Source organism: Mucor mucedo (assembly GCF_025094135.1).
Source record: "Mucor mucedo strain NRRL 3635 chromosome Unknown EV154scaffold_80, whole genome shotgun sequence".
Lineage (NCBI taxonomy): Eukaryota > Fungi > Mucoromycota > Mucoromycetes > Mucorales > Mucoraceae > Mucor > Mucor mucedo.
In genome coordinates, this window is record NW_026252364.1 from 68,145 (window position 1) to 90,068 (window position 21,924).

Sequence of the window (21,924 nt, forward strand, 5' to 3'; positions counted from 1 at the left end):
CCTCAATTCCCTCTAAACCAAAGATATGGTTATCTATGTGTACAAGTTAATCCAAATGATATCTTGAATATAACCTCAGGGCATCAAAAGATTTTGCTCCGTAAGCCCGAATGTCAAATTGCAAAAAAAAAGAAAAATAGCTTGTCTTATAATCTGTAATTGACTTCTCTGTGTTTCCTCAGCCTTCTTATTTACTGTATACCACAAATATTCATGCTTTTCATATTCTTACATTCGACTTGAACTCATTATTTATAAGATGTCATTGGGAATTATCACAGGAGCTTTTAATTTTAATCTTTGCTGTCACTTTATATTTATATCTTATTAATGCTCCATATTGCTGACTATCAATTTATTTCTGAACCAAATTTGACATCACAGAACCTGACTTATAAGATTCTCCCAATAATTAGGTAAAAGGGAAATTAAATACTTGATTCTGACAATTGTTGGTCATTTAAAAACTTCAAACGTGTCGTTGAATGCCTTTAATTGTAAAATATAACACTTATTTTATATAGACTTATTGAAGTGCCATACAAAGTTTTCAGAAGTTCATGCTGTCCTTGTTTGCTAAAACTATGGAATGTGAAAGTGTATCGAAATAATATTTCGGGATATCAGAAGCAATATATGGCCACAATTGACCTTAACAGTTTTGTAGAGGTCGTATCAAACACGATCTCCCTGGATTTAAAGAGTCAAAAATGTAAGCCGTTCCATAAAAGGCAGTTAGACATTGGAACATTTGATAGAAATCGCCGATACACAATTTGTCCAATTTAAAGAAAACGTCGAAGAAACATTTTACTCCAAGGAGTAAAACAAGTCTCGCCCAGAATATCGGGATCGGTTGAAATCCGATCTGATTGGATTTCAGCCGCATTTTTTTTTTTTTTTACCTTTTTGAGAATCGATATCCGTGCCGAATATTCAGGATTATGCGCCATTAATTTTTATTAATCTATAATATTATTTTGCCAATGATGTACTTTTTACGGTGTTAAATTGAGAGTAACGAGATGCATCGGAAAATGTTCGATGATTTATATTCAAATTCTTGTGATAAATACTGTACATGTTTTGCCTAGACTGTAAATAACACAATAAATCATAAAGCTTTCAAAGCAACCACATAAAATAAACATTTCAAATTAATTGCTGTAGTGTATAATTTTATCTTTCTTGGGGGATTTTAACTGTTCCTATCAACCTAACTGGATTTAAAATGATAAAATCGGAAGGAACCTCAATGTGCAAATCTAAGACCTTTTATTCTCCCTGCACTTTTGATACCTCATAATAAATTACAAAAGAAAGAATTACTGGAGACTATGTCAAATGACCTCTTAAAATGGTATGCAATTGTTTGAATACTGTCAAAGATAAGAAATGGTGGCTTGTGTTGTTACACAGAGTATCGGAAGAAGGGGTCAGTTCAATAAATATGTGTCTTGCGAAATTCAATTACCAATTCTTTTCTTCCACTTTCTTTTTTCTTTTTCTTTTTATACTTATCTATAAAGCAATTTCTGACCAATGCTTAACACTACTGAGAATATCATTGACAATGCTGCTAGTATATTATTAGAAGAGGCCTCAGCTTTAAATGATGCTGCCCAAAGACTAAAGACAAACCCAGCTTCCAGAGAAGGTTATCAGGAAGCCATTTATCTTATGTTTAAATCTTTGGATGCTGGTGGCAAAGTGGTTGTCACTGGTGTTGGAAAATCAGGAAAAATTGGTGAAAAAATTGTCGCTACCATGTTATCCACAGGTACATGTGCAACCTTTCTTCATCCTGTTGAAGCATTACATGGCGATCTCGGCACAGTTCAACCTAACGATGTCGTTTTGGCATTATCTTTTTCTGGAAACACTGAAGAGCTCTTAATGCTGTTGCCAAGTCTGAAGCATCGTAATATTCCAGTCATCGGCCTGTGTGGTAACCCTAATAGCAAGCTATCCAGAGAGTGTGCTGCTTGGATTGACGGTTTTGTAAAACGTGAAGCTGGTGGTTCTATTCCTGCCCCTACATCATCCACCACATTGACATTAGCTCTCGGTGACGCATTGGCTTTGACTCTTGCAAAGTTAAGAACGTTTACTACTGATGGATTTGCGTTAAATCATCCTGGGGGTTCACTTGGTAGAAGGTTATTGCTGAAAGTGAAAGACATATACATAAATTCATCAAAAGTTGCATGTGTCAGTCCAAAGACATCCCTCGATGTCATAATTATGGAAATGACAAAACATCCAAAAGGTTCAGGCGTTATGGTACTGGATGACGATGATTTAAACTTGGATGAGGACAACCAAACTAGAGACATATCTTTGTTTCCATCGCCGCCACTATCAGAGACATCTTCTTTAAATGAATATGAATGTCAGAAACAAAATAGAATAGTTGGTGTTATTACACATGGCGACATCCATCGTATCTTAAAAGCATCGACGCGAGAAGGCATTTTCCAAATACGTGCGATGGATATAATGTCACAACACCCGATTGTATTTGAACAAGAAGGATTAGCTTCGGAAGCTATTGCGACAATGCAAGAAAAGAACATTCCGTTATTACCGGTGATAAACAGTGACAAGGATTGGGTTGGTGTTGTCACCCTGAAAGACCTCCAAGAACTTTTTTAAAATGTTGTACTATATGGTACTACATTGTATTTTTATAACATCATTCATTACATTATCACATTAATAATATCCACCCTCCATCACCTATTTATTTTTTTCCAATTCTTATTAAAAATTAATCGTCGTTAATTTCCAAGTTATTCTTCTGTTGTGTTCCTTAAATTTAACCGGATATGGCTATTTACTTTAAGCGTGATTTCTGATCATCGCGAGATGAATACAAAAATGATGCGATTTGGATTAAATTAACTTTTGCAGAATTTAACCTAAACATAATATAATAATTCGTTTACACCTATGTATTAAGCGCGTCTTCTTGTACTAGACACGTGTAGTATTTTTACACACATAGATAAGCATAGCGGAATAGATGTCCTCGGGTTTTGCCACTCCTTAAATCAGAAACGATAAGACTATCGTCATCAACACCACGGTTTAGCTGCATATAGATTTAAATATAATTACACTTATGTCCATATCAATTGGTTACAGGAATATTTCGTTTGATTAATAATAATCTCTAAAATTATCGCGTCTTACTGATTCATGATGGCGTTCATAAACTGCTTAAAGATGTATGTCTTACAATTTTAAAAATAGCGCTTGTGGTTTGAACTGTGTGAAACCGAAATCCATCAATTCATTCGCCAGATTATCTCTGTTAAAGTGTGATGGATAAACACATTCAATGTTTCTATATCTTGTTTTCAATACGGATAGTGTATTGATGTAGGACAGAAGATTATTGTACGAAATAATAGATAAGCAAGACAAGCCCAAAAAATCTAAAAATATGTAAAACACCTTTTATATTTATTCAAGGGGATCTTTCTTAAGTTATACAGTTTTCTTTTATATTCGAACTTGATTTTTGTTCAATTTGCATTAATTCAATATTTCACGTGAATACACTTAAAAAACAAATGAATTTATCAGCTTTTTTAATTTAAAAATAAAAGAAACTGCCCCGGTTTTCCATAGCTTCGCCTTCTCTAAGTTTATAGATGCATGGTACATCTTTGAATTGGAATGAAAAAATAAACCGTAAGGTAAATTTTTAAAACGATATATTCGTATCTCATAGATTATTTATTTGTTCTATTGTGTCTTGTACTGCCAAAATCTGCTTTGACGGATTCTTTCCTGTTTGTAATTTTGAACTTGAACTCCGCCATGATTGGGATATGGCTACAATAAACCAAGTTAGTGTTTGTATAAGAATTATGATTTAAGACTTACTCTGAAGGAAAATGAGCGTTGGGAAATCCAATAACTTTGCTGAGATAATCACTATCTATGGAACCCAAAAGAGAGAAAACGTCTAGTGTATTGGTCGTATACCATATATAATCTAAAACACCCTTAAATCCGGGTGTATAATTTGTAAACGGTAACTCCCCGACGTTACTGTATGCACTTTTGAGTGAAAGAGCATGAGATAATCCTTCTGTGGTATATGTTCCATAAGAATGGTCGCCAAAATCATCGTGGTCTTGTTGAATCGTACCCTTAGAGAAGAATTCGTACACACCTGAATCTGGTGCGGAATTAAAATCACCGCAAATTATAGTTGACATTTTATCTACTGAGGATGAAAGATGCTTTCTAGAGAATTTATTTATTTCGTCCATCAACACTCCCACTTGAACAAGCTTGACATCGGCATGAGCAGGATCCCAATGAATATGTGAGTTTGCCACTAGGATGTGTTTGTTCGTATTTTTATCCTCTAACATTGCAAACACGGCAATGTTATCCTTATTCATCACACGGTTATAAATGTCCACGGTCTGTTTAAAGTCTGATCGTTGTAGTGCCTTTTGATTGTATTCGATCAATTCCTTATCGATCAGACGGTATCTTAATAGGAACGTCAGTAAGGGTTTATTATTATTTCTCTAATATTTACCTTGTAGTTTTATAAAATATTGCACAACCATCAACTACTCGTCTTTCTTTTTCGGACATGGTTTTTGCTCGGGTTTTGGGGAAGAAAATTCCATCATAGTCGCACACTTTTTTAAAGTGGTCCCTAAAATAATCCTCATACTGCCCCATCTCCATCTCTTGTAGACAAATGATATCTGCGTTATAGCCTAAAATTTCAGAAACCAATAATTCTCTACGATAATCCCAGCTTAATGCCCAAGATGGCGTGTAACCATAAGCTTGGCTAGTTGCATATTTTTGACAAAGAATGTTGTAAGACAATACAGTAAATTTGTCTATAGGTTGCAATTAGTAGCTACATAGCATTTAAAAGGATAAATAATACCTGGATCCTCCGTAGTATCACCTTCAACCAACAGCCATTCTCTATGAGGAGGAGGTATGCCTACTGTAAAAGAAAAAATGCTTAATTAAAAAAAGGTCATGCCGACACCATATCATTTGTACCTGGTGCATTTTCGCGAAGGGATATTATCAGTGCCTGAGTTCCCTCTTTTATCAATGTGGTTTTTATTTCAGGTTGAATTGGGTTTCCTTCCAGACCTAATGTCTCTAGTTGGTACAGATTGCCAAACTCAGAAGGTAGGGACACTATTTTGTTATCGAATAGTAGCAATTCACGCAAGTTTGACAGTAAACCCAATTCAGGTGGTAACATGCTTAACTTATTTCCCGATGCATCTAGAATCTTAAGGTTCTTAAGCTGAGATAAGTCTGGCGATAAGTAAGTCAAGTTATTGTGATTAATATACAGTGCTGTTAAAAAAGCATAATTGCATATAACAGGTGAAATATTCTTTAATCCCATTCCGCCCATATCCAAAGAGGTCCATATGTGCTCTTCTTCTTCTCCATTTTTTCCACTGGAGAACAGTTTATTGGGGTCATTGGGGTCTGTTATAGTGACACTCGAAGACAATGGTGTGTTGCGAGCCATGGCTGCTGCCGCTCTTGCGTGATGGTGAGGAGAGGAAGATTGTCGAGATACTTGTGCGCACGTCAACTGACGAGTAAGGTGCGTGGTATCACTTTGCTGTTGCTGATAATGATACATTGGCATTGCGTAATTACCAACAGATGGCGAGGTGGTAGGTGATGTGTTGTACATTTATGTAAAGCATGGAAAAAGAGCATAATCAAACTCAAATAGAGCGACTTTAAATCACTAACAGTCACTAACAATGGAAATTTTATTTCCGCCTCTGTATGCTTTCGCTCTAAAATGAGATGTTAGTTTTTCTTCGTTACAAATTGTGGTATATTATGCTTTTTACAACTTTATGATCCAATTATATTTAAGTTGCACTATCAAGTACTAAGGTAATATTTGTGGGCATTTATATATTGACCCACCATTACTGTCATTGACCAACAACGAATTTACCAAAGGCTAAGATGTACAAGTACACCTGTCAAAAGCCGAAAATTATATAAGTGAGACAGTTGTTGCGAAATATAAAACATAAAACAGGTATTCCCAATCAACACCCATAGTTTGAGGCTAAAGCAGCTCTAAATGTTTGCAATAAACTTTGAGAGTAACCGTATTATACTTGTATTTGGGTAATGTTTCTTTACAATTCACTCTTTTAAATCATCGTTAAACTCGTTTTCCTGTTCTAAAAAGTGCATAAATTTTGACTAATACCTCTATACTGTCTTTCCGTAAATTCACTTCAGCAGTGCTGGTCAAATTTTAATTCATTTTTTTTTTCTCAAGGAATTATTACACTCCACTTGTGGCATTATTATCACTACAGAAAGCTACCTCGACTAGATGGTTATTTTAATCGGAAAACTAACTTACGTTTTAATGTCTGGACACTTTTATTGAAACTGCGAAGAAAATATATCGGTTTGCTGAAGACCTTCTTAAGTTTGCCTGTTTTAGGGAAGTGCCAATTCTTCGGCTTATGCCATATACCCAGAGTGACAAGTCACAGAGAAAAATTATTAGCTGGCTCTCCAGGAGATCCTTGCATAGCATAGGCAGCAAGTTACAACAGTATGAGACAAAAAAATCAACTGATCTATCAGAGGATAATATAAGATCAGCTAATATAAAAAAATGTCACCGTAACAAAATATGAGTTGATGGCATTCATTTATTAGGACTTATTATTTGGGTTTTCAACAGCATTTATTTGATTAAATTAAAAGAATCAACTAGGAACATAAAATAATTATTATGGTGACCTAATTGAGGAGTTATGGGGGGAGATTCAACAACTTGTTGGTTAATTAAAAAAAAAAGAATAGCAATACTAAACAGAACGTTTTGATAATGATAAAAGTAATAAAGGTAAAAGATAAAAAGAATGAAGAAAAGATATATAAATCAAGGAAAAAAAGACAAGAACTTCATACTGGAAAGTATATCTGTATGATCTGCATGTCATGGAGAAAATAAAAAAAAACCAAAATCAAAAGATTATCCAAGCAAAAACGAGGCAAAGACTGTTTAGGTCAATCCTAAAACTAACACTAGTAAAATGAAATTGACTACAATTCTCAAGCAGGAATACAAGGAGTTGCTTACATTCAAAGCTAAATATCTAAACTTAAGTGAAACCTAATCCTATGTGAACAGCTATCGTAAATAGCTGTGCGGTAGGTCATGAAGTTCATACTCTAACAAACAAGTTTTCACACTAAAATTTTGAAATTGCTAAAGGTATGTCTGAGGTCGCACATTAGTTTGGCCAAAATTATAATTTTGAATTGTCTGTATTTTAAGTTAATTTATATGTAGTCCCTTTGAAAGTTTAAATATTCTGTTTTCCTTCACAATGGAAGACGCTAGAGAAGTTGCAATAAACAAACTTTCAGAACTGCTGAAACATCCAGATGACCTTAATTCCAAAGTCGGTCCACTTACTCGAAAGCTGGCAAAAGAGAAGGCTTCTATAGACGCTCAGCTTAATTCAGGCGTTCAATCTCAACTGGACCACGTTCAAGAAGGTCTGGAAACATTAACCATCTCCAGCCGCAACATAAACAGAGTTAAAGAGAATATGAGAAACATTGATAAGCTCTGCTACGATGCTCAGTCAATGATTAAAGATTTCCCCAGAATAAATATGGTAATAATGTTTACAGGATCACCTTCTCTAAGCTCATCATCTTTTATTAACAGATATCTCAAGTTCATCAGAATTTTGTTGCAACACAAGCAAAAGTACAAGCTTTCCAAGAATTATACCAGCAACTGGATGACTTGGAAGACGCTTTTGCACCTATGCAAAACGACATATTTCAACCTCATGAATCTTTATTGCATGTACATTATCATCTTTACAAATTAGAAGAATTTCGCGATAAAACCATGCACCAAGCCCGCGATTCTCCTCATGACGTTATTATCACTTTGAAGACATATTTTCGCAGAGTGGATGTTCTATCAGACGATTTTACCCAGCACCTTTGGCTTCTTGCCCGTAACTTGATCCCCCTCGTAGAAAATGGATGTGGTGCTACCATTGTCAAATTGATTAAGATTATCGAGTGTGAAGAAACAGCTGACGAGAAAGCCTTGGCGGCTAGACAGGCACAGTCTAATCATCATGACTTGCAAGGGCACAAAAAATGGCGTTTGGCTGAAGGTAATCCACGTACAATCAAGTCATACCGTGTGGAATTTTATGAGCAGTTACATCAGTCGCTACTGGAGCATTTTGAAGAGGAGTTTGCACAATTCAAAGAGGCTGAGGACTGGCAAGGGGCGTTGGATGCAACTGATTTTATATTTAACGAGTTAGAGCTGGTGTACGATCAAATTGTACCTAAGTTCCCGAAGAAGTATAAAATATTTCCATATTTTGTGCTGGAATACCATAGACATACTTATGATCTGTTAAATCAAATGGTGCAACAAGATTTAGATGCTGGGACTATTCTGCGACTCCTAAGATTTGTCAGAGACTATTACACAACGATGAGCACTAGATTGGGCGTCACGGAAGAGCTTTTGGAACCGCAATTACTTGATGGACAAGAACAGTCACTAGTAGATGAATATCTCAAGTTAGTGCGCAGAAAACTTGTTGAATGGACTTCAAATCTCATGCAATCAGAATCGAGAGATTTTGTTACTAGAGAAAACCCACCGGATATGTCTCAAGATGGTCAATTCGGTCTATCTGGTGCTGTAGATCTATTTCAAATTATAAACCAGCAGATTGACGTGGCAGGTGACGCGAATCAAGGAAAGCTATTGTACTTGGTAGTGAACGAATGTCATAAAGTTATGAAAGACTCTCAGATTTTTTGGAAAAAACTTTTATTGTCTGAATTACAAAAACAACTGGATCAACCTGAAGATGTACCAGAAGGTTTTGTGGAATATGTTATGGCTTTGGCTAACGACCAAATAAAATGTTCAGACTTCGCCAATGACATTTTGATTCGCGTGCCGCCGATTGTAGACGCAAATTATAAATCACAAGTAGAGGACAAACTGTCAACGGCAATTGATGGGTACTTACAAATTGCTGCTAGTGCTAGAGAAGCTTTACTGGAGGTTACATTTGGCGATATTAAACCTGTATTTGCTGACTTGTTTACAGCGCGTTGGTATGAACAGCCATTGATTCCTTCTGTAATCGAAACATTGAAGGATTACTGTAACGATTTTGCCCATTTGAATAAATTTATATTCGACAAACTTATTCATGATATGTTGGATCGATTCCTCATGCTATATCTGGAAGCAATGCGGCACAAAAATGCTAAATTCCATATGGATACATGCCTAGAAAAGATTCAGAATGATGTTAGACTATCTTTCAACTTCTTTGCAAAATATACCTCGGTCGAAGAGATGGAAGAAAGATTTGATGTTATCGAAAAGGTGCACATTCTACTGGAAAGTAATCGCCGCATGATATTTGTTGATTATTATACTTTAAGACAGGCTTATCCGGATGTTCCTCTGGCCTTTGTTGAAAATATATTAAGTAAACGTGATGATCTCGATAAATCTGCTCTTAAGGACATTATGGAGGGAATCAAGGCAAAGGCTCGAGAGTATGAACCTGATGCTAATACTCCACCAACGATTTTCAGTAGGATTAAATGGTAGTATAAATTTTTGCAATAGGTAATAAACTTTTGTTAAAGATTATAACTAAGAGGAAAAAATGTGCTCAATAAATTTAAAAAGATGGTGTTACTGGCGAATTTAAGTGAATAGTAGTAATTTGTAATTAAAACAAAGAGTAAGATAAAAGTTCTTGAGAGGAGAGTACCAAATTATAAATTGTCAACTGAGAGATATAAAATATAAAGAAATAAAGGAGAATACTGCGACGAATATAAGTGTCTTTGGAAGAGTATAGTGTTAGGGCACTAGTAATAGTTCTTTAAGGATAAGGAAGATAAAGGTTATTAACAGTTATGAAAGTGAGCACCAGACTGGAAGTAGTCAACTTAAGAAATCTTATGTTTTAAAGTTTAAGAAATAAAAAGGAAAAAAAATATACATGAAGTAATCGCTCAGAATAGGATGACACTTATAGGATGGAAATATGGGTTTCCATAAGCCCTGGGTAAGATTGTTTTGAAAACTTTCGAAATATGTAGCTCCTACAATAATGTGTGAAAACAAGATATTTTTCGATAAATCAACAAGCATATATGCTATTGATGATATCAAAGTTGTGGTATAGTTTTAACATTTTTTTTTTTTTTTTTTTTTTTTTTTGACTCAATTAGAAATGCATAAATATCGACACGGGGACATGTCTGGGGGTGGAAAATAAATCGTAAATATTATAATTTTTTTTTTTTTGAATTTAATATATTGACTTACCGAATTATCAACATATGTTTACGATATGGATGATTGGGGGTCTGTTGCAGGTCTTTGGAATCTACTTGGACGTAAGTTGTTGTTTTTTTGCATAAAACTTGCAATAGAGTAAATATTTCGAGCCGCGTTGGTATCTCTATTCCATAATTTGTTACAACCTTTGCAAGTCAACAAATTGTAGATCTTTCCGACATCAGGGATTCGAACATTTTCCGGTGTTTTTAGCAAGCAGAAAGGATTGGAACACATCTAAATTAAAGTATTAATATCTAGTACAACAATCCGATTCGTTCATTATTTTACCTGTGAAGTAAGGTACTCATCGGTATACACCAGAATTAGCCTTTCATCTGCACTTGCTTCTTCCATCTTTTTCCTTAACCTATGAAGCATACCAGATTGCTTTCCTTTCATTGTAACGTTAAATACTGCATTTCCTAAGGCGATCAAAGGCACTTTCTTCTCGTTCTTGAAGGGGGCTTTCTTCCATTTCTGATTTTGAGTCTCGGTTGAAGGGCCGCTCGTTGTTACAGATACAGTAGTGTAAGCTGTTGCTGGCGCCGAGAGTGAGCTTTTTCCCACCTGCAAAGTCAATTTTTTCTTATTCTTATTCTTCCTTTTCTTTTCGCGCCTTTGCCTTATTTCTGCGTGGGTGGGTTTTATTGTCCGGATTGTATTTTTTACCGCCTAAACAAAATATGTTTACAAGTTCATTATCCATTCTTTGCTGACCACGGTAATTAGAGAAGCGAAGATCCGTAAATCGACCATCATAGAATTGTAATAGTGTGTCTAGATGGGTGAAGTAATATTGTAAAGGTTGTTCAAAGGTTGATAGCTTTGAAGTTCGATGGGTTGGAATATTCGTTTTAGTTGTAGTAATTCCTTCTTCTTGCTTTAGCGAATTCATTGTTACCTGATTTTTTTTATAGCCGGCTTTAACGTAGTAGTCCGCTGTCGATATGGACCTTATTTCATGCGCATCATTTCCATTTCCTTCGCTCGCAACAAAGATGTCAGTGACACCCGGATCGGCACCCCATAATCTGACTACGTCTTGCATCTCCCATGTTTCGAAATCGTTCATTTCAAGCTTTATATCTTCAATGTCTTTGGGTAAACAAAAAGTCGGCCGAACGCCCGTCTGTACAAAAAATATTACGCATCATGACTTTTCTTCTGTTAAGCATTTCAGTGACACTGCAATAATACAAAATGTTATTTTTTCTATATGAACCAAAATTATAAGACAGAATCGTTACCTTCTAGATTGTCCTAGTATTTTCAAATCAAATAGACTCATGAAGTAAGTCGAATCTCGGGCATATGCATCCAGCGATTGATCATAAATTGCAATACGTTTGATAATGTCAGATCTATTAACAAGAGTCCTTAAAGTAGCAATATCAATTGTTACGTATTGGCGTTTCAGTCTGTAGTGAGGCATCATGGAAAACGTTTTACGGGAATGGTGAATAGAGAAATTTTCTGGTATAAAACAATCTTTTCTTTCGGGTATAATAACATCTGGGTCTCTGGTTTTAGGATCGGAGAGGTAGATTCTAGACTGTGCTAACTGCAGACGTGTTGCACCAACGTTTTCTTGTACCTTGTTAAAGTTCACTTCGGACAGGAATGATGGTTTACTTAAAGCAACAGGCGTTGTTGAAATGATAGCGTTTCGAATCTTCCTTGCCAAAGCTGACCGTCTTCTTTTGTTGGTATCTTCAACTTCATTTTCACAGGTTATGCTCAACATATTGTAAACCCAAGGTAAAGATACAGAATCTTGAGGCTCCTCCGCAGCAACAGTTTGAGCCACATTGGACATTTCCGTAGCTCTTAAGATTTTAAACAAGCTTGTAATGACAATACCGGGATTTTCAGAAATTTTGGAGACTGTCAAAGGTGTATGGACGCTGCTGACCTTGAACATCATTATTAATGCCAGCAAGTATTCCGTGAGTGCAGGAGAGGACACCATATTTGTTGGCCAAACAGGTGTTTTGAGTGTTGAGGATATCATAGATATAATAATAAAGTTAATTGTCACATCACTTTAAGGATGGATAATAAATATAAAAGTTAATCCTGAATCACGCATTACCCCGCTTGTTCTCATCCTACCGTTGGAGTCTGTACACAGGGCACATCCCTGTGGCGAGTAACTATTTATTCTGAAAAAGCAATACAATCGAATGTGCCTGGACTATAGAATATTAATAGATCCTGAGCACAAATATTACGCTTGTCATTTGATGTTATAACTGTTGATCCCTCTGACTAATATTTATATACTCAGTATGGAAGGGCTAAAATTAAAGACATGTTGATTATTTACTATCACCAGATTATTACATCATGATCCAATAAGGCGCTTACTATTCTCCCTAGAACTATCCCAGTTCTTTATATAAATATCCATAGTTTTTTCTCATAGACCATCAATACATTTTTTTTATACGTTTTTAATTATATTTTTTCGTCCATAATAAAGTGGTATCCAAGTTCTAACAGTATCACTTTTGGTTTTTTTTTTATTTTGTTCTCCATACAAAACATTAAGCATTGTACATTTATTAAACAAGTATTCCGCTACAGCAACTTTTTCCGGTTTTGTGAACTTAAACTAGATACAATAATAATGTAAGCATATGATTAAATAATTAACACAGTGGGTCACTTACATTGGCCAGACGAAATATAAAATATGACTTCATTCTTTTTTCAAAACTTTCTACTACATGATTCGAGAAAATTGTGGCGCTCTGTGTTGCTAAACTAGATTGGGCACTGCCGTCAAACATTCCGCCAGTATCGGTAGAAACTTGTGAGCCTCCCGGATACAGTAATTTGTACTGTCTGAAACTTTTAATTATATCGGCTTTATCAAACATTGTGTTATTGTTGCTCATATCACGCCCACAAACCAGTTGCTGACAGGATTTGAAAAATACAGGAGAAAAAAATATCATTGGCAGCACCCAGTCGTCGTCAGCCTTGTTTTTTTGTAATAGCTTTAAAATATAGAAATTTGCGAATAACATTGATTTTATTGCAGTCTCGCGCATAAAGTTGACGAGCGTTAAAACATCGCCACAAAAAATGGTCTTTGCTTCCCCATCCATGTTGGAAGTAATGGATGCCTCCAACCCAATTTTTCTGGTAAATTTTGAAGTGATTTTTGTCTCTAACGCAACAGTTATTGCCTCTTGCTTCTTAGTCTGATGAAAAGGACACAATGGGGATCTAGTCCTGGTATGAGCTCTTTCCTCATTATAAACGCCTGCCTCTGTGCATCGTTTACACTTCTTTGCGTCATCACCAGCAACAACTTTAGATTTATTTTGAAGTCTTCCCGCTTGCTTCTCCATTTTTTTCTCAAAAAGTTCTTGGTTTTTTCTGTTTCTGCTTTGCCTTCTTATTTTAACTGGTGTACTCGGGCCAGGATCTTCAGCATATTCTAAAAAAAAAAGGGTAAGTGTCATCACCAAAAAGTTTTTAAATTTTGAGACATGTAATACCTTCCTATTCTCCGTCGTTATCCTCCTCTTTGTTTTCTTCTTCGCCTTCCTCCTTTGCTTGAATGGCCCTTTTCTTTTTCTCCTTCATCATTTGTATAATTTCACGCACCGATTTGTTTTTGTAAGTATCGTTTAATCTCATAAGCAAAGAGTCAGTCAATTCAAGACAAAAAAAGTATGTAAAAGTGGAAAGGGATGTTTACCTCCGTAATGTACTTCTTAATTAGTTTTCCAAAGAGCCAATGGGTTCTTGGTATTTTAAAAAACGGTTCATTTTCTAAAAATAAATATCACGCACATGTATTTTATTGTTCTATAATATTTTATTATGTTTTTTGATTATGTTTTTTTATTGTGTTTTTTTGATTGTGCTTTTTTTGTTATTATTATGTCTCCTTTTTGACTCCGTTTTTTTTTATCATGATTTTTTTTTATTGATGCAATAAATTCAACAAGTCTTTATCTTGATGCAGCAAATTTCAGAGAGCCCATTGTTTAAATGAGGAGACAGAACCGTATTCGATTGTCGATTAACTTTCAACAGTTAAATTAATTAATAGAAAGAAAAGCATATAATGAGCCCTTTTATATAACATTGTTGTCATAAAGAAATCATATCAAATGTTACCCCATTGGCCAAATTTCTTATTGAAGTTCGATAACTATGGTCGGCTCCAGTGAATTTTATTAACCACCAATTATAAAGATGGTGTACTGAATATGTCCATACATTCATGCCAAGTTAACAGCAACTGTCGAACTTTGAACTGCAGCCTTTGGATTCAGAAACTATTGGTCGATGTATTTAATAACAGCCTTTGGATCAAAAGTATATTGGCTGCTGAGTGTCACTTTTAAATTCAATATCCAATCACTGAAGGATCCAAAGGTCTGAGTAACCCCCAGATATGTTATCCCAGCCTAAATATCCCCTTCTTTTTCCTTCAAATAAAACTTCGGACTTCTCTTATCTCAATTTTACTTTTATTTTTTCAGAGCCTATCTTGCTCATCCCTTTAATTTTAAATTTTATCTTATTTTTCTTTATGTAATATATAATTAGAAAACATCCTCACAGAAACCTTTAATTATATTAGTGATCTTATAGCTTAAACATCTGTCATAAGAAACCTACCTATTTTAACCAGTCACTGCAAAACCTTCTCAATCTATCTTTAATATAAATAAATAAGAAGACATCCTTACGGAAACATTCATTTTGTTTTAGTGATCTTATAGCTTAAATATATGTCATAAGAAGCCTACCTATTTGAAACAGTCACTGTAAAGACTTATCTACTTCATTATCAAGCATAGTATAAGAAAACTTCTGTAAAAAGAGACGTTTTATATTATCTAGGATTCTGTATTGTAAACATTTGTGAAAAAGAAACATACGTACTTTAACAGTCTTATAAGAATAATTATCTTACTTTTCCTTTTCTTTGAAAATATTTATTATCACTTATTTTCCTTGCACCGAAAAGTTTTTTTGCGGTAGAAGTCTAATTTGGACCGCGAATAAATTAGACCTGAGGTCGAGGTACATTATTTTGTACCTGGACCAGCTGTCGTGGGGTGGTATTTGACAAAATAGTTACAATAGAAAAGTTATGAGATAAAAGTATATCTTTATTGGAGGTAAAAATAGAATAAAAGAACTCTGCTGCTATGAAATAATTGATCCTTTTTATATTGCACAACTCTCCTTTCTGGTTTTGAATAGGTCTATACTTTGTTTCCCGCCTTAGGTTAAATGAATACTACTCATTAGAATTGTTTCCAGATAACGTTGTCCCATATTAGTGGATCGGGAGCATGAGTATGCTAATAAATCTTTAGTATTACGAGATACTTATTTATCAGATCATGCAACGGTTACTGTAAAAGATGCATACTTGTTTGTCAAGTGTAATTGGCAATAGAACATAATAGTTGATCATTTATTCATTATCTTTGTAATGAATAAAATACGATCCCAAATATAAAATGTCTTATCGATATTTGTATATTTGGTTGTAGAAAATAGGTATCCATGAATTTATACACTATTTTTTTATACTCTTTATCAGCAGTATAAATATATCAATATATAAGTAAATGAACCATTGACATTAATAGCTGTTCTATTCTCTCTCTGGGTAACTAATCCATTGAGAGAACTATTAATATTAAGTTTCTCTTTCTCATAATTCTTGATTTGATCTGAGAAGATTCTCTTCTCGATCGGTGATATCGTAACTCAGTAGTATAGCATTCTGTATTCAACTGTCATTCGTATATTGTATTTAGGCCAATCATGCAATCTTTAATATAGAAGTATGTACTCGAATTAGGAGAAGTTGTATAGCAGTATGCAAGCGTATTGTGGTGACCTAGCAAGGCTATAGCCATATTAGAGCTAACAAATATAATGGCAACAACCATCGCTTCAGACAGCAACTGAATGCATTATTGGATAAGTTTGACCCTTTGGAAAATAATACTTCTAACAATAATTTTAATGAAGATAATTCTTTTGATAATAAAAATTTGATTGACTTGTCTTTTGGTGGTCAAGATTCTTCCCATTACTCTAATGTGTCTTCTGCTACTATGGATCATGCCTTAATTCCGGAGGCGGATATTGTGTTTCTGAATAATTTGAATAATTCTGCTCCCGGTTTACCACTATACAAGGCAATGGTTGGTGGTTCGGATTTCAAAATTTTGATTGACAGCGGAGCAAGCACAAATTATGTTCATCCGAAACTAGTCTCACATGCGTTAACGGTACAAGATGTTCATAACCAAGCAGTCGAAACAGCCGATGGTAAACAATCATTTGTCAATCAAAAGATTTCGTTCAGAATGTTTTTGGGTGATCATCACAAACATGAAGAAGTTATAACAGCTTTTGTATTTGAATCGAAGTTTGATATTATTCTGGGTCGCAATTGGTTAAAATCAACTGCACCTGTTCCAGATTGGTTTGAGGACAGCTGGGAAATTCGAGATAAGCAATTTGGTAATGTCAAGATCTATCCGATAATACAAAACAAGACAGCCAGTTCGCTACAAGTCAACAATGCTAATGTGGTACATGAAGTGGTGTTGGATAAACAAGAAACCAATGTGAATTACTTGCTTTCGGCCAACCAGATGGCTCGTTATTTGAAAAAGGAGAAGATCACTGAATGCTATGTTGTTAATTTTATTGACCAGAACACAGGTAATTCGGCATCGATTACGCCTATTAACCCATCACTTGCTAGTGATTTAAAAATCGATCGGGAATGGAAGGAAGAATTTGCAAAATTATATCCTTATGCATTTAAAGGAGAACTTACTGAATTACCTCCGCATCGTGCGACCAGAGATATTATTGTCACCAATCCAGTAGATGCTCCTCCAATATACCACCCACCGTATCGAATGAGTCCATTGGAATTGAAGGAATTGAAACGACAGTTAGAAGATCTTGAAAAGAAAGGACTGATTGTACCAACAGCTTCGCCTTATGGATTTCCTATTTTGTTTGTCCGAAAGGGTTCAGGTCCGAATGCTCAACTACGAATGTGTTGTGATTTTCGATCTCTTAACAAAATCACCATTGCTCAACGAATTCCTTTGCCGAGAATAGATGAATGTTTAGATCAACTCAACAAAGCAATCTGTTTTTCACAAATTGATCTGACGAGTGCTTTTAACCAAACTAGATTATCAGAATCGGATTCAATCAAAGCTACAATCTCACATCGATTTGGTCAACATCGTTTTCTAGTTACACCTTTTGGTTTGAAAAATAGTGCTCCGTACTTTCAGTCGATCATAATGGATACTTTAAAGCCTTATATTGACAAGTTCGTATTGGTCTATGTGGATGATACTTTAATCTATTCAAAATCGGAACAAGAACACAAAGAACACGTCAAATTAGTTTTACAGAAATTGAATGATGCAAAATTTGTTATTAATCCCAAGAAATCTCACTTTCACATCAAGGAACTTACCTTTTTAGGTTATAATATCACAAAACATGGTATACTGCCGTCCAAAGAAAAGACTGACGCTATTCGTAATTGGCCTACACCAACCAATGTTCAACAAGTCCGACAGTTCTTAGGTTTGGCTCAACACTACAAACGGTTCATTCATGATTTCTCTGGTATCGCTGCTCCTATTACTGATCTAACAGCTGGTACTGGATATAAGACAAGGCCGATCCATTGGACAAAAGAGTGTCAAGCTAGTTTTGAACTACTGAAGAATAATTTATGTAATGCTCCTTTGCTTCAGACAGTAGACATGGATAAGCCATTTCGCATCGAATGTGATAGTAGTGATTTTGCCTGTGGTGCCGTATTACTGCAAAAGAATGACCAACGTGAATGGAAACCACTGGCCTATGAATCCAAACGGTATTCGAAAGAAGAACGGTCTTTTCCAGCTCAAGAAAGAGAGTTATTGGCTATTCTGATCGCTTTGTGTAAATGGCGATGTTTTATTGATGGTAAAGAGTATCAAGTGTTTACGGATCATTTGCCACTTAAATATTTTAGGTCGCAAAAGAAACCAGCACCAAGGTTAATTCGATGGATGTCTGAAATTGAATTGTATAACCCGGATATTCAATACAAGGCTGGAAAGGAGAATATAGTTCCTGATCTTCTTTCACGTCGTGATGGTCCAGATTGTGTGCCGGCAGAAAAGTCAATTGAGCCAAGATACTTGTACAATGTTGTTAATCAGTTGAATTCTACAATGCTTAGTAAACCTGTTCGCTCATTGAAAGAAGACCCGATTCAAGATTGGCCGTTGATTTACTATCGAGAGGAAGAAGATTGGCCTGAACAACTCAAGGCAGAACTCAAACTCCAACAATCAAAATTTGTGGTTCGTGATCGTCATGTTTATAGATTATCTCAAGCTCCAAATAATGATATCATCGAGTTAAAGTTTGTCCCATTTGCTCAACGTGCGGATTGCGTCGATAATTTCCATACTGCTTTTGGTCACTTAAGTCAACATACGGTTTATCAGCAAATGAAAAGTCGAGTTTGGTGGCCTGGGATGCAAGAAGATATTGCTAATTGGTTAAAAACTTGTCCAAAATGTCAAATGTCTCACCGTGCGGAAAAGAATGTGCATCATGCTCCTATGAAACCTTTAGATGTCCCTCCTGCCTTTTCAAGATGGCATCTCGATTTTATCGGTGAGTTACCTACAACTAGTAACGGTAATCGGTGGATCTTAGTCGCAGTAGATTATGCAACTAACTGGCCTATCATTCGTGCGCTTAAAAATGCTACTGGGGAAGAATTAGTCAAGTTTATTTATGAAGAAATTGTGCTCAAATTCGGTAACCCCGTTGAAATTTTTTCGGATCGTGGAAAGAACCTGATGTCCAAAGTTCTCAAGCAATATATGAATAAGATACGTGCAAAACATACATTCACCAGTGCATATCATCCTAGAAGCAACTCAAAATGTGAACGAGTGAATCAGATCATCAAGAGTATGCTGAAAAAGTATGTCAATGGAGATGTGCATAGCTGGGATGAGTATATAGATACGGTTACCTTTGCTTGTCGGGTACGAAAACATACTACCACTGGTCATAGTCCCTTCTTTTTGGTTTATGGTGTTCATCCACGTATCCCTGGTGATTTCCATCGTCCACATATGAATGAGTTCACAGAATATGATGCCAATTTAATCACTGAAGATGCATTGCAACGAATAAGACATCTACCAGAAGCTCGCTTTCTAGCAGAAGAGAACATGCGGAATCAAGCAATTAAAGACAAGGAAAGGTGGGACAAAACTGTAAAAGGACAAGAAGCCCAAACATTTGCGATAGGTGATTATGTATTACTTCGACATGAATCAAAGAAAGGCCTAGAATACAATTGGATGGGACCCTATCAAGTCATAAACAGCAATACTGATTACAATGTCTACCAAATCAAGGAATTAGAAGGAAAAACATACAATTCATGGGTCAATACCGATCGCCTCAAACCTGTCGCTTTAAAAAGCTCAAATATTAATAATAGCTTATCCACAAGCTGGTATATTCCGCGTATTGCAAGAGCTCAATAGTACTTCAATTTTTTAACAAAATTTTTAGGGAGGGGATATTGTCGTACTTATAAATCATATCACCTCCGCTCACCTATAAAATAGAATCCATAATTAAATTAAATAAAGTCATCTTTTATCTACTCTACTTTTATTTTATATACTAAAATATTATAACGACTATCACTGTCGTAAGACTTATAGTAATTAATCCAAGATACAAATTATTTAGTTAGGATATCAAAAAGATGATTTTATTACAAATATGAATTATACTATTTTATATCTAATTATTATTAAGAGACCGAAAAGGTACGACACCAAAAAAAGATTAATAAATAAAAGGAGTGTTCCCCAACGGGGAGTCGAACCCCGGCCGTATCGGTGAAAGCGATAAATCCTAGCCGTTGGACCATTGAGGAATTATATAAATTGTCAAGCCCACAATTGTCGATGGTTCTGATGCTTCTCTAAGCCACATTCCGACCCGGACTCTTGAACCCGACCCGGACTCTACCATGGACGTTGAAATGCCTTTGGAGATCGAATTACGACTAAAGAAAGCTAAACTTCTAAAAAGGAAGTTTGTACCCAAGATAACCAATGCCAATAGAAAACGGCCAAAGAAGTAACACCACTTTATTATAAATATCACAACACTACTTCTACATTCAATAACCTGATTACTTATATTTATCACAATCAATCTTTATATCTATCACCACACTTTTATTATATTATCACCATACATATCAACATCATATTATCACATTATTATCACATTCTATATATTCTCCAAACTAGTATAAATAGCTCCTAGCTTTGTATCAAATAAACATTATCTTCTATTTTATATATCTTAAGTATATATCTACTTATTAACTGATTAACCACTGAGAGTTGAATCTTAACCCTATTAAACCTATTACAAGACTGATATTTGGTAGCACCAGAGTCCAAAAATGACTGACAACACTAATTACAAGAATGACTACAATGCTGATATGGCTGAACTAATCAAAAAGTTCACTACCGCTATGACTGATAGCAAACAAACAAGAATCAAAGAACCTGAGGTGTATGATGGTACCCGTGATGCTCTTATAATTGACGGCTGGATTAGATCCATCGAGAGATTTACCACTTTTAACTCCTGGACGCCCGAACGTAGCTATCTATACGCTACTACCTTATTACGTGATCGTGCTGACGCTTGGTTCAGAACCATTGAATTAACTGAGGACGCCCCTACTACTTGGTTGGAACTGAAAAGACTCATTATCGAATTTTTTAGACCCGATAACTCTACAAGAATTGCGCGTGATAGACTTGCTGTATTGAAACAGACAGGTGATCTAGTCACTTACATCAATGAATTTATGGATATCAAATTGGCAATTCCCGGTATGACTGATGAAGAAGGATGTGACAAGTTCATCCGTGGTTTGACAAGCAAACAAATGAGATCCCATATTCGTCAATATGATGCAGAAACACTTAAACAAGCTATTCAAGCCGCACTTGCTTTTGACAGTGCTCAGCAAGAAGAAAATTATTCGTATATTCCTCGCTCATCCCATGTTAAAACTAGGCTTGATGACCCTATGGATTTGGATGTTGCTGAAGAAATTAACTATGTCCGAAATGATAGTTACGGACGTGGAAATAACAACGGTTATTCACGTAACAACAATAACAACTTTTCTCGTGGTAACAATGGTAATTACTCTCGAAATAATGGAAACAATTATGGTCGCAACAATGGAAATTACAATTCTCGCAATGGTAACAACAACTCTAATAGTAACACTTCGTGTTATTATTGTCACAAGTCTGGTCACATCAAAAGAAACTGTCGCACTCGTTTGTCTGATATCAAGAAGTTGGATGATCAACACTCCAAGCGGGATTTTCAGTCAATGT

At 35.4% G+C, this 21,924-nt stretch overlaps 6 protein-coding genes and 1 non-coding gene across 7 annotated transcripts; 3 read left to right on the forward strand and 4 right to left on the reverse strand.

Annotated features, from left to right (window-relative positions):
• The first annotated feature begins 1,497 nt into the window (after positions 1–1,497).
• On the forward strand, positions 1,498–2,795 carry EV154DRAFT_516524 (uncharacterized protein). The gene has a single exon (XM_051602398.1). The coding sequence runs from the start codon at positions 1,543–1,545 to the stop codon at positions 2,653–2,655; it is 1,113 nt and encodes a 370-aa protein (XP_051455224.1). The 5' UTR covers positions 1,498–1,542; the 3' UTR covers positions 2,656–2,795.
• A 945-nt stretch (positions 2,796–3,740) lies between these two features.
• Positions 3,741–5,659, reverse strand: EV154DRAFT_424989 (Endonuclease/exonuclease/phosphatase; the record flags this gene model as incomplete). Its single annotated transcript, XM_051596215.1, has 5 exons — positions 3,741–3,843; positions 3,895–4,515; positions 4,565–4,880; positions 4,931–4,993; positions 5,053–5,659. 5 exons carry the CDS (start codon positions 5,657–5,659, stop codon positions 3,741–3,743), a joined length of 1,710 nt encoding a protein of 569 aa, XP_051455225.1.
• Positions 5,660–7,349: 1,690 nt separating this feature from the next.
• Positions 7,350–9,780, forward strand: EV154DRAFT_468329 (exocyst complex component Sec6-domain-containing protein). Its single transcript, XM_051597795.1, has 2 exons — positions 7,350–7,688; positions 7,742–9,780. The coding sequence occupies exons 1-2, from the start codon at positions 7,395–7,397 to the stop codon at positions 9,683–9,685; spliced, it is 2,238 nt and encodes a 745-aa protein (XP_051455226.1). The 5' UTR covers positions 7,350–7,394; the 3' UTR covers positions 9,686–9,780.
• Positions 9,781–10,625: 845 nt separating this feature from the next.
• EV154DRAFT_516530 (uncharacterized protein) lies at positions 10,626–11,836 on the reverse strand. Its single transcript, XM_051602399.1, has 3 exons — positions 11,789–11,836; positions 10,718–11,720; positions 10,626–10,663 (listed from the first exon to the last, which is right to left on the reverse strand). The coding sequence occupies exon 2, from the start codon at positions 11,499–11,501 to the stop codon at positions 11,022–11,024; it is 480 nt and encodes a 159-aa protein (XP_051455227.1). The 5' UTR covers positions 11,502–11,720; positions 11,789–11,836; the 3' UTR covers positions 10,626–10,663; positions 10,718–11,021.
• A 216-nt stretch (positions 11,837–12,052) lies between these two features.
• Positions 12,053–12,418, reverse strand: EV154DRAFT_516533 (uncharacterized protein; the record flags this gene model as incomplete). Its single annotated transcript, XM_051602400.1, has 2 exons — positions 12,160–12,418; positions 12,053–12,073 (listed from the first exon to the last, which is right to left on the reverse strand). Coding segments are annotated over exons 1-2 (251 nt in total), but the record flags the coding sequence as incomplete, so codon positions are not given.
• Positions 12,419–13,408: 990 nt separating this feature from the next.
• EV154DRAFT_516542 (uncharacterized protein) lies at positions 13,409–14,266 on the forward strand. The gene is made up of 3 exons (XM_051602401.1): positions 13,409–13,547; positions 13,612–13,892; positions 14,064–14,266. The coding sequence occupies exon 2, from the start codon at positions 13,642–13,644 to the stop codon at positions 13,879–13,881; it is 240 nt and encodes a 79-aa protein (XP_051455229.1). The 5' UTR covers positions 13,409–13,547; positions 13,612–13,641; the 3' UTR covers positions 13,882–13,892; positions 14,064–14,266.
• Positions 14,267–20,351: 6,085 nt separating this feature from the next.
• Positions 20,352–20,423, reverse strand: EV154DRAFT_t90. Its single transcript has one exon. It is a non-coding gene; the product is annotated as a tRNA-Glu (tRNA).
• Positions 20,424–21,924: the final 1,501 nt, after the last annotated feature.